General features: G+C 26.3%; 1 protein-coding gene across 1 annotated transcript; it reads right to left on the reverse strand.

Annotated features, from left to right (window-relative positions):
- Positions 1 to 1,545: 1,545 nt before the first annotated feature.
- LOC103498131 (BAG family molecular chaperone regulator 2-like) lies at positions 1,546 to 3,137 on the reverse strand. The gene is made up of 2 exons (XM_008460629.2): positions 2,717 to 3,137; positions 1,546 to 2,066 (listed from the first exon to the last, which is right to left on the reverse strand). Exons 1-2 carry the CDS (start codon positions 3,009 to 3,011, stop codon positions 1,861 to 1,863), a joined length of 501 nt encoding a protein of 166 aa, XP_008458851.1. The 5' UTR covers positions 3,012 to 3,137; the 3' UTR covers positions 1,546 to 1,860.
- Between the last annotated feature and the right edge of the window lie 9,849 nt (positions 3,138 to 12,986).

The raw sequence follows: 12,986 nt of genomic DNA on the forward strand, positions 1-12,986 counted from the left end.
TGCCTTGAAGCACTACAAAGCTATGAAGTCTCTAATACACGAAAATTTTCTATTAGTGCCAATATGTGTCGATATTATTAATACTTCCTTAGTTGAATATATAGGTTAATGGATCTCCGATTTATGTTGATCCTAACACGATTTCTCTCTAGTTCTCTTGTCTTTTTGGTCGGTAGATATATTCAATCTCTACTTTATTGATTAACGTGTTGATCGATTATGGGCTAATGTAACATTTTTCTAACTTTGGTTTTAGGATTTTTCCTCGTCTCATGTATTTGTTAGTTTTGGAATTGGATTATATTATGATTGTTGATTCAATTACGTTTTTAAGGTAATACCATCATATTATCGTATGATTATATTGAGGACTATATGATTATTTTTCTTTATGGATGTAATTTGATTTGTGACACTTGTATGTTGATTCATAGGAAGCAATAAGTTAGGTTTGCACGCAAATGTAAAACCATGAATATTATTATAACCCAACTTAGGATTGAGTCAAACAAGTATTTAGTAAGACACTTTGGAAATTAAATATTCAACCAAATGTCATAGATCTTAATGCAATTAGGACACGTTTGAATTTGTTTGTTTTTCATCGATTCGAATTAAAGTTTATTAGGATGATTAACCAGTTTTTCTAATTAGTTAAGTTGGGTATATGGAATTACTTGATTTTGGTAATGAGAATTTGATGATTAAATAGGTTAAATAGGGGGTTGTGTTATAACCCATCCTATGGAATCTTGGGTAAGTTCTCTAAAGTGTTTACTAAATTGGGATGCACGTGCTAGGCTTTAAAGCATGCACATGCTTTCAAACTAAACCTTTAGAAATGTTGTGTGTAATGTTGTTAGAGATACAGTTAAAAACATAAGGACAGAGTCGCAAAACGATTTCTATTTTGAACGGTCTAGTTGTTGTAGCAATAGATCACCTAATTGAAATACTTAACTTATTTAATTAGATTTTGACACCATATGTAATTGACTGAAACGTAAGGTCAAGAGTCACTTGATGTACTATTGTTATATAGCATATTTGTTTCTTCTCCAACTAGTTAGTTAATTAGGTTGAATTTGTGTGCACTTGATTAGGTATTCTTAATAAAATGTCTAAATTCATTTGCTTTTGATAATTTATCTCTTTAATTTATAATTAAGTCTCACACGATAGTTTTAGTAAATCCAACGGCGGAGTAAAGTTATTTATCAAAGTTTAAAGTTTAAACTGATAAATGTTATTATAATTAATTAACCAAATGCATCTGGAATATTTATCTGCCTGTTCATCAAACTTTCTATACAATTTCAACTTTAGAGAGTCAAATCATAACTTTTTATACAATTTCAACTTTAGAGAGCCAATCATAACTTTTTTTTTTTCTTTTCTTTGAATAAAGAAACTAATGTAAAAAGAACATATCATTACAAGCCTAAGATTAAAGAAAAAGAAAACCCTGAAAGTTGAACTTGTGAGATTTGAAGGTGCATTTCTATAGAATCAATCTTTGTTTGGATACAAAATCAACAAACATAATGACTCAGACAAGCATCATCATCATATTACACATAAGAATCCATATATATAATGGATGCCCTCAAAATTTGCTCAAACGGTCTTACAAATACATTATACATTATATATATTATATATTTAAACCACCAAAATTCTAACAAAACAACAAATTAAGGCCTTCAATTAAAGGACAGGCAATAATTTTGGCACATAATTGTTTTTCCTCTTAGGGTTAGTGGGTATCTAAAAATATAAACCATGTGTTTGTCTTTTTTTGGGATTAATTAGTAGTAATATTAATTAATTATGATGAGATTTTAATAATAATAATTAATATTATACACTAATTGGTTGGGTTGTTGCTAAAGCATGAAGCTTCCTTTCTTTGATAGCTGGATCTTGAAGTAGAAGAACTTTGTGTTTGTGTCCAACCCCCACCATGTGTAAATATTCACAATCATCTCTCTCTTTCCCTTTGAATAATAATCTTTGTTCTTTTGCTTCTAAACCAGTCACCATTGATAGAATCATCTTCAATTCCCCTACACACATAATTAACCAAATTCAATTCATTTCTTTTTAATCAAACCCCTTAACATGAACAAAATAAATCCCACTGCGCCTTGATTATAAGCCACAGTTGTTCAATAAAATTTTATACATAAAAAAGGAAAGTTGAATAAAATTTGTTTTATTTTTTGCTTTTTTACAATCTCTAAGATAAAACATAAAAAAAAATTAGATACAACTTAGATTGCTTTCAATTATTATACTTCCATAAATAAAATGATCTCGTTAAAAAGTTTTCAAATTTACTAAGAATACAATATAAATACAGGTATTTTATTTTCATATACACACACACACACACAAAGGAAAGTTGATGTACAACAAAAAGTGATGTATATAAAGATTTATACTTTTAGCTTTAGAAAAAGGAGTTTTTGAACCATGTCAAATTTTCTTTTTAAGTTTTCTTAAAAGAAAATACTTTAAATGCACCTATTTGGTAAGTTGCATCCAAATATTTTTATTACCTTCAACCTCATAATCTAATCACAGTTTGAACATGATTAACTTTTTCAATAACACTCTTAAAACGATTGAAGGGAAGAAAAAAAAATCTTCACCAAATTTGGAAAATTGAAAAAAGGAAAACCCAATTGTAAGGTTAAAAGGAAAAAAAACATACCAAAAGTAGAGGTGGGTTGAACAGAAATGTCATGAAATTGAGAGACAGTTGAAACTCTAATAGTGATTGTTTCATCTTCTCCGGCCAAAGTAGATTGGCCGGCGATTTCTCTCCTCTGCACAAGCATACCACCTGGGCGGAGCTCCCACTTAATTTCCGTCAAGGTGGCGGCGGCAGCGGCGGAGTCCTTGTGGTGGTCATCGGCGACTTTGATCTTGTTATTACAGCTGGTGACAAAGCCAAATTTGAAAGTGGAGCTTCGGCAGAATTTCTTTGACCTAAGCTTCATCATCATCTTTTAATTTTGGAGATTAAATTTTCAGTTTCTCTCTATGATCAATTTCTTTCAAAACAATGGTGATGGGTTTGGGGATTTATATAAAGGGAGATTAAACATATGTAGGGACAAATTTGGGAAGCTGCAAATACAATTAAAAAAACAATAATAAGAGAGAGAGAGAGTTTTATAAATTATATCATTATTTAATTATGGTCTCCATCCTTTGTGTTTTCTTTCATCTTTTATTTTGTCTTCCATATTTTTGTGTTTAATTCTTCTTTTATATTTTCTAAATATAACACAAGGAAAAAAAAAAAACAGATAGTAACAAAATGTTGATAGATTATTATCATCTATTCTATCACATATATGATTGCTATACTTATAAATATTTTAATTTACTTTTTAAATTTCAAAAACAACTTTCAAAATAACATCTTTTTAATTATTCTTACTACTCTCTAGTCTTTCTCGTAAGTATTGGAAATATTCACATTTGTTTAGGAAGAAGGAAACAAATTCCCTGATTTTGCTTGTCTTAGGTTAGTAAAAAGTAGAGTCAATAATAGCTTTTTTTTCTTTTCCTTTTCTGAAAAAGAAAAAGACTTTATAACCTAGCAGTCTTGAAAAACATGTGCTTTTGGTAATTTGATTTTAATTAAAGTGATTTTTTATTTTAGTTTTTTGAGTTTTCTTATTTATAAAAGAATAAATACATTTGAGTTTGAGTTTTCAAAATATACATTTTACTCTTTGTGCTTTTAAGAACACATTTAAATGACCTACAATTCTATGAATTTTAAATTAGAAAAATAATTTTAGATAAAAAAAGATATTAAAAAGTTCTAAAGATGGTATATTTTAAAATTTTAGGATTTGATCCGTCGACTTTACAAGATCAAGTCACTGCTTAATAACACAACTTTACCAATTTTAATAGGGTTCACCATTAAACTTTTGAGAAACTCAATTTTTTTTATTTAAAGTTTTCTTATTTTTAGACTATACAATTATGCATCTCAAATACAAACTTTCTAACTCCAACGCATTAACTTTAGACTTAAAAACTCAATAACTATCTTAAACACTTTCTAGAACCAAACAAATCTATTCTTAAATCCTTTTGTATATATGTCTCTTATGATCCTCAACGACGATGCGACTCGTATTTCTGTTTCTTAAAAAAGAAAACATTTATGTTTAAAAACTTAAACCCCTTTTGTTATATGTTTTATTAGTTTTTGAAAACTAAGCCTATAAAGAATTTTTCCATCCCATTTAGCTCATGTTTAAAAGCCCAGAGTAAATAGATTTATATATGTTAGAATGTGAACTTTCTATTATTTTTTTTCGAGTGGAAGAACTTAATTTAACTAACATTTGTATATATCGATAATTAAGGTTCTAGATTCAAATTTCTCCACTCCAACATGTACTAAAAAAAATATCCATAAATTCTCATGAAAATTTTGAATTCCACTACTGGTAAAGCAAGGTAAATGAAAACGTTGAGAGAAAAATGTCGAGATAAGTTTAGTTAATTACACTTTCAACACAAACATTATACTAAAATATCATCTGTTTAAATTATGTTAAAAAAGACAATATTGGTAGTACAGGACAAAAGGATTTACATCAGATTAAAGGTTTGTTAAATAACATCAAATTGCTGAGAAGAATGAGATAGAAAAGAAAAGAAAAAATAAAAGGTTGGTTAAATAAGTGAGAATGAGAAACTAAAGACTGTTAATCATAGAGATGGAAGAGGCCGGATATATATGATTAGAATGGAGGGGGAAGGTGGAGGAGAATAGGTCGGCGAGGGAGGTGATGATGATAGGGGTAAATGAGGAATGAGAAAGCGACACGGTGGAGGAGGTGATAGATAGAGAGGGCGAAAGGGCAGCACATGGGGGTGGATGCTTGGGAACACGCTTGCTTGATTGGCGGGCCAATGTATAATCACTTTTTTTTTTTTTTTTACAGTTTTTCTTTTTCTTTCTTTTTCTTTTCTTTTTCTTTTTCTTTTTGTTTTTCTTTTTATTTTACCAATAATAAGTATATATATATATATATTATTTTTGCCAACACTCATGGATTGGATTTCATTGGATTATTGGAGTGGAGGTATAATTATATATATTTTAGGTCAAGGTTTGGAGAACTGTCGTTTTTTCAGGGCTTCTTCATGGCCATGGGGACCCTCCAACTTTCTTCCTTATATACTTTTTCATTTTATTTTGCTTGTTCTACTTCGAGTTTTAATTAATATGTAATTTAAAATATTTATCTTTTCTGTCCCTTCAAAATAAAGAAAGATAAAAATGTATAAAGAATAAAAATGAACATTTCAAAAAGTACTTAAATCAAAATAGACATCTTTTAAGTTAGGAGAACAAAAATTTAATTAAAATGAATTATTTTGATCATTACATATATATATATATATATATATATATATATATATATATATATATATAAAAGACCTCATCATTTTGTTTCTTTATTTTCAATATAATAAGGAGAATGATGATATCTTGGAAAGTATAAAAATAAAAGATTAACTAGACTTAGAAGTAAGAAAAAAGAAAGTAGTATTTAGGTAGGTTTATATGTGTACACAGAAGCTGAATTTGGGGGATTTTGTCTAAGTAATACACGCAATATAATTAGTTAGGTTTTTAGGGTTTACCATATAGTGCTCTAAACACAAGACGACCCTTTATAATTCACATCGATTAATGTAGAAAACATAGTTATACAAATAATAATAAAGATACAATATATATAGCTCTCAAAAGCCTAAATATTATTGGAGAAAGGAAGAAGTTATACAAAGGTTTTACCTTAGCTAGAGAGTGTACGTTCCTGTTCATTTGCACTCTTTTTTTAAGATTACCTTTTCCACCTAATTTTCTTTTTAAATAGGGTCCTAGTAATTAAATTATAATCGGTTTTTGTTTGTGATTAATTGTTACACAATCAAGATTCACATTGAAAATATGAATCCATTATCATCTTTTATAAAATCTAAAATAACTGGTTTTGATGGAGATGAAGTTAATTACTCTTGGAAAAATTGAAATTAACTTTGAAAACCTCCAAATTGGAGAAAAAACTACTGGCCATATAAAAATTCACTGTGTAAAATCTCTCCCAACCTCGATTACAAACTTACAAGAGTGCTCTTTCAAAGTTTTTATGTACTACTTGTTGATAAAATAAAAACACTACTAGACTGATTAAACTTTAACTAGAAGTAGTACACTTATAGTATAATATTAAGACTCAAACATAAAACAAGACTTAGATATGAAAAAAATAAATAAACTTATTGTATAATAGTTGAGACATACTTCTAATTAATGTTACTCTAAAAACAATTATTCACTCCACTTGTTACAAGTAGGCTATGGTGGAACTGTAACATCGAACTACCTGACAAACTTATTCTTAATTCAATATTCATGAATAAAGGAAAGAAAAGAATAACATTTTCGTTCTAGTTGTAAAAGATATTTATTTTGATTTAATGAAATTCAGTACAACCATAGATCGATAAACTATTCAATAATCAAGTTTATGTACAAACTATAAAGACCTAATTCGTTAGGCAATAAAAATTGACACTTAGTTTGGATAAATTTTTTTGACAGTAGAAACTAATAGTTAAAAAGAAAATGCTCAATTAAATCGTTAGAAGTTTAGAAACAGGATATAAAATTTAACCTAATTTTGTGAATGAATCATATGTATGTAAGTTGGTTTTTTACAGTGATGGAATAAAGGTTTTGGCGTTTTTCACATTAATGCTCTCTGTATGGAACCTTAAGGATTTACACAAATTTGAATTAAATTTCATTGTTTGTTATCACTTGAAAGATTTTAAATCCAAAATCTTTTCAAATTCTGTTCTCACTTAAAATATTCGATTTCATAAGATTTTAAACTCCATTACTCATCATTTTCTAATTTTCAACTCACATATATATTCTTACATAAAAACCTTTATTTAGTAAATTCTTATCTTACTTTTCTTTTTTTTTTCTACCCTGAAATTTTAAATACATTCATTTTAAATTTTTTCGATTTAAAATCGTTTCTTTTTTCAATTTTCTAGAATCCAAACGAGAGTAATTAATGCAATTAAATACTTTATTTATTGTTATATTTATAAAAATAAAATAATAGATATAATAATTTTAGATATAATAATAAAGTGTATAACAATATTTAAAAAATTATAAATATAATAAATCAACGATAGAAGCATCGTCGATACACTTCTATTGACTATAGACTCTAATGGTCTATATTTTTATTATTGATAGACTTTGAGAGTTTTTGCTATATTTGTAGTTTTTTTAAAAAAATTTAAATATATGCTAATACTTTAAATTTAATTATTATATTTGCAATTGTCCCAATTTATAATGTCTCATTAAGGTTAGCTTCCTTTTTTAACTTTTTTTTTTTTATGAGGTTAAACATATGATTTGGCCACCAATACAAGTCATACTTTAATTTCCAATGCATGTACTTTCAAATTAATTCTTAAATATGTTAAAGTTATTAGTTTTCTAAATTTCCTTTTCACTATGAGTCAAATGTTAAGAAGAATGATGGTGTGAAAAAAAAATGGTAAACATTATTAACATAATTAATTTCCTCCAAACATATCAAGTAAAATTTAAGCATATTCCTTATTTATCATAATATTGACATTTTCCTCTCATATTCCTCAATATATAGAAAGAGAAAAAGTTGCAAATCAAACTAAAACTAAAAAAACATTAAGAACCAACTTATATCTTTTTACTTTTCTCTTTTTAATGTCACTATTAGAATCGAAGAAATGAGAGTACAAAAAGACCAAATATTAAACAAAAAAAAAAGTACTATTATAGTTTAATAAAATAAGAAAAAAAAAAAAAAGAGTTGAGTTTTAGGTATAGTTAGGTGGGTTTTTTCTTTTTCTCTCTAATTAATTTACTTAACATTTTTTTTATTTTTAATTAATTAGTTTATAAAGGGTGGTTGGCTAATGCAAAGGGTATCAACCCATGTGAGGCAACCTTTAATTAAGGGAAGAAAGAAAAAGAAAAAGAAAGAAAGAAAATAAAAACACTTTCTTTTATTTTTAAAATATACAAACACCAAAGTCCACTTTTATGTCTTTTCACTTCAAAAATAATCTTTAATATTTATTAATTTTATATTATTTTAATCATTTCCTCTAGTCTTAATTAATTAATGTATTTTTATGTTGGTAGTTGTATTAATTATTGTTTCTATTTATTTAGCTTTTACTATCAATATAATAATGTCTTATTCTTCATAATTAGAACCAAATTAAATCTCTTTCTTACATCAAGTAATTGTCAAGCCAACTTAACAAATTGATACTCTAACTAACAAACCTCTAGATGTGATATTATATTAATTTTATAAAAAAAATAGACATTTTTTTTTTAAATTTCAAAATTAAGGGAAAGCTAATAATATGAAAAATGACATATTTCTGTTTTAATTATCTCCACTACATTGATATTGAAGAGTCATTTTTAAATGCTTTTCTTTTTTCCTTTTTAATTGTATAGTATATTTGTGTCCATCATTTTTAAATATAGTAAAATTAGTAAAAAAATTACTTTTTATTAGTGACAGATTTGTAATATATATAGTATATTACATAGGTCGTGATAAATTTACATTGCACTTTATTGTAGATAGACTGTGATATTTTATTATATTTATAAATATTTATGTAATTTTGTCATTTTAAACGAATTTTCTTCTTCTTTATTTGCATTATTTTCTTTAATATTTTATTTCAGTGTAAGTATTGGACTACCATTAATTTAATTGACTTTGTTGTTTTCACAAATCTTAGGCTAGCAAGGCTATTGTGTTGGGTTTTTTTTTTTTTTTTATATCAAATATCTCGACAAAATATCAAACCAATTTTAGATGGTAAGCTAATTTATATCATGTCAACAAGAGTTTAGCTCAACTGACATCTATATACATACGCGAATAAGAGGTCTTGCATTCAAATTCCCTACCCAAATTTTATACTTAAATATACTAATTTATACCATATTCATTAAATTACCGTTATTAATGTTGTTAGAAAGTTTTGGACATTTTTATTTGTTAAAATTGTCTAATTTTAATGCATAGTTAAGAATGTGAAAATTGGGCCCTTTTTTTTTTTTTTTTTTTTTTTGTCTTTTTTGTGAATTTGAATGCTTTAGCTTTTTTTCAGTTAGATTTAATTTACTCCTAGGTTTGACCATAACAACTTTTATAGCTTAAGAATGGTGTGTGTAATATTTACAATATATGTTAATGATTTTCTTAGAAAAAGTAATGTAATTTTTGAGACGAATGGATCAAATAAAAAGTTAGAAGGTGTGTAGTATTTTTCTTTTTACAAAATTTTGAGTTATATTAAGTAGAAAAATGAGTTAAGATGTGGAAATCAATTAAATTAATTAGAAAAGTGAACAAATAGTACGGTTGAGTCATACAACAAACCCTTCACAAGTTCTATGTTTAAAATCTCTATTATTTGGGTTGATCACCCTACCATCTATTCTTTGTTATCCAACCCAATTAATCAACTATCTAGTTTACAATAACTTCTTAATAATCAATCAATTTCGATACTTCCAACTACAATTGCAGTAAAGTAGGCTAAGTACATACATGAATAATAAAAATTGAGGCTTGATCGATTGGGTGCATCCTAATGACGTACTTAAAGCTACGCTCTTTTACATTTCTCGTACTTTGTATTTGTGCATTTTATATACTTTCCTTCGCTCTTCCCATATTCTCTCAATTCACCACAAAACCACGAGAGAATGCCTTTAATTTTTTTTATCTTGTACCGCGAACAACCAAATACGATATTTTTCTTCAGCATATTTAATTATTTAAGGTTATTTATAATTATCATGATCAAAGGGTTTATAGAAGGCATTATATAAATAAACTCTCTCACCTTTGTGGTGCTGTTTTTTTTTTCAAAAACATTCTCTCTGATAAAATTGTTGATCTCCATCTGTTTCATAGACATGACTAACACTTTTTTTTTTTTTGTGAATGGTTATTATTAGTGAACAATGTATATATATTTGTGTATCAACATTTTTTCCCGTATCATTTACTCTTCGAATTCATAACAACTATGTTAAATAACTAATTAGCCCAAAATCTTAAACTCAAGTACGAAGATAAATTGTGTAATATTATATTATCTAACCATTAAAAAATGATTGAAGAAAAACTTGACAAAATTTAGACAAAAAAAAGGTTTTGTTAAAGATTTGAGGACAAAAAAGTAGAGGGTTGTGGAAGATACCCCACAAGAGCATGGGATGTTTTTTTTTTCTTTGTTGGTGTTTTAATAAGGAAAAGACTATATAGTATATATATGGGGGATTTTTTTTTTTTTTTTGGGAAAAGCAAAAGAAGAGCATGAGATATGAAGGTCACATATGTTGGGATATTGTGGGGGAAATAGCTTTTCCAACTCTTACCTCTATAATTATTAACACTCAAAATTATGCCTTAATAATCATCACTAGTTATATAATTGCTCTTCGTATTGCTTCTTCCTCAATTTTTAAGCTTAAAACAATCAAACAAAATTTGGTGGAAAAAGGTAGGAATCTTGTCCCAATTACTGCCTAACTCTCAACACCCTTTTACATGTCAACAACACCCAACACACCAATTTAAACAAAACTTATAGAACAAAGAATGTACATTTGTAACTAATTATAACTCTAATTAATTTATATAGATAGTGTTCATCATGTCATATTATTCTATATCCATATCGTGTCAACTCGGTGTAACTTTATTAGATCACAAAAGTGACAAAATTAATTATGTATATGTATATATATATTAACGATAAAAAAATTATAGATAGACGTAAAATAAGTTAACAAAATAGAAGAAGAAATAAAAAAGAGTATCGTTAAGGAGAGAGGTAACGTTTAGAAATGCAAATATATTTTTCGAAACTTTGAAAACTAAAAATGGAAATGATCGTTAAACACCAGATTTGACAAATAAAAAAACGAAAAAAAATCCAAATGGGTTTTGTTGGTAAGAGAGGGGCAAACAAAGTGGGAAGGAGAAGTAAATAATTAAAACAATAATTGATGGACAAAAATCTTGAGATACCTAAGAATATATGGAAGAACAAAATATTTGACAACATTATTCAATTGTCTCTCAAGAAAACAATAATAATATGAAAGATTCTAAAACATGAACATAATTGAAATTTGGAAAGAGAGAGAGAGCACGTGGATATAATATAAATCCAAAGTAAATGAATAAAACAGAGAAAAAAAAAAAGAAAAGAAATAATGAGAAGAAGGATCCATCCATTTTACGTATCCCATAAGATTTGGTTACTACAAGATTTTATGCTTTCATGAACCAATGCTTATGTCCTTTTGTTGTTGTTATTATTGTTGTTATTATTATTATTATTATTATTATTATTATTATTATTATTATTATTATTATTATTATTATTATTATTATGATGCCTCTCAATCAATTCTAGTTATTGATTTTATTCTTTTTAAGTGAAAGAGTTAAATTTCTACCTAATTTCGAAAACTAAAACACATATTTTAACATGAATTTTTATTAAGTACATATGTTTGGCAATTATTTAAATTTTAGTTTTTAACTTGGGGTTTTTTAAAAATAATAATAGAAAAACAAATAGAAAAAAAATACAAAAATCTATTACACATGGATAATACTTTGTCTTTTTTGCTATTTTTTTTGATCATTTTATGTGAATTTATTATAGTTATTTATTTACTTTCAAAGGTTTTAAAAAAATTAAATCAAAATTTGAAAGAAAAAAAAGAGTAGTTTTTAAAATGGAAAAAGTTTATTATTTTATTTTGAAAATTAAGGTAGAAATCATATATGTTAAAAGATCATAGAGAGAAAATAAGCTAGATTTACCACAAGTTGAGATTAACTTTTCTAAACTTGACTTCATTTTTTTTTCAAATAGATGTTTCACATGCAAATTGTTATTATTTAAAAAGTAAATAAAATGGTCATCAAATGAAATTTAATTAATGAATATTATTAATTATTAATTGAATATTTGATTGAGGGTGTATCTTTCTTGGAATCTATGGTTGGATGCATCGTTAGTTTTGATGATCACGGATCTTTAATTCTTTTTGCAAATCTATTTTGAATTTATGCTTTGGAATCTATATTGTGACCATGATGATATATTATGTTGATTTCCCTATAAAAGATTATGAAATCTTCATATTTTAATATATATATATATATATATATATGTTGGGGCTATAAAAAAATGACAGTTTTTGCATTTCCATAACATTGTGTTAGTGTAATTATAAACTTTTAAAAATATTTAATTAGTTTCTATGATGTACATTTTTTTTATTTTCAAAACTTGTTTTGGATTTTGAAAATCTTTGTATCGGAGATTTCACATCCGCTAAATAAAGGAAAAAGTCTATTGTAAATGAGTGTGCACACTATCACCAATGGTGCTAGACTAGCTTGCCTATCTATAAATTTCATCTTGATTTCCTTCTTGAAATATTGTTGTCTTTCAAATCACCTTTGTGTTTTCATTTTATGTATGAGTCTTTATAAGAATAAATAGGGAATATTAGGTTTAGTTGAAAATATTTTTATAATAATACTTCTCGATGATTTTCATAAACAAACATCCTATTTAAGAAATTTGACATGATTTTGGAATATATTTTCTCATGACGAATCTATAGTGGTTTTCTTGGAAGAATTATCGTAAGACCTATCTCGATAATTTATATCTAAAATAAATATTATTGCCTTTTAAGCTACATGTTTGGCATTTTTTTTTTTTTAATGTTTAGGGTACTAATTGTGATGATTTGGAACTCATTCTATTGGATTGTTTATTTCCAATAATGT

The sequence above is a fragment of the Cucumis melo genome, chromosome 9 (genome assembly GCF_025177605.1).
Source record: "Cucumis melo cultivar AY chromosome 9, USDA_Cmelo_AY_1.0, whole genome shotgun sequence".
NCBI classification, from domain to species: Eukaryota; Viridiplantae; Streptophyta; class Magnoliopsida; order Cucurbitales; family Cucurbitaceae; genus Cucumis; species Cucumis melo.

Coding starts and splice junctions, on each gene's coding strand:
- LOC103498131 (XM_008460629.2), bottom strand. CDS start 3,011: ATGATGATGAAGCTTAGGTCAAAGAAATTCTGCCGAAGCTCCACTTTC. Junction 2,067..2,716: donor TCAACCCACCTCTACTTTTG/GTATGTTTTTTT, acceptor TTATGTGTGTAG/GGGAATTGAAGATGATTCTA.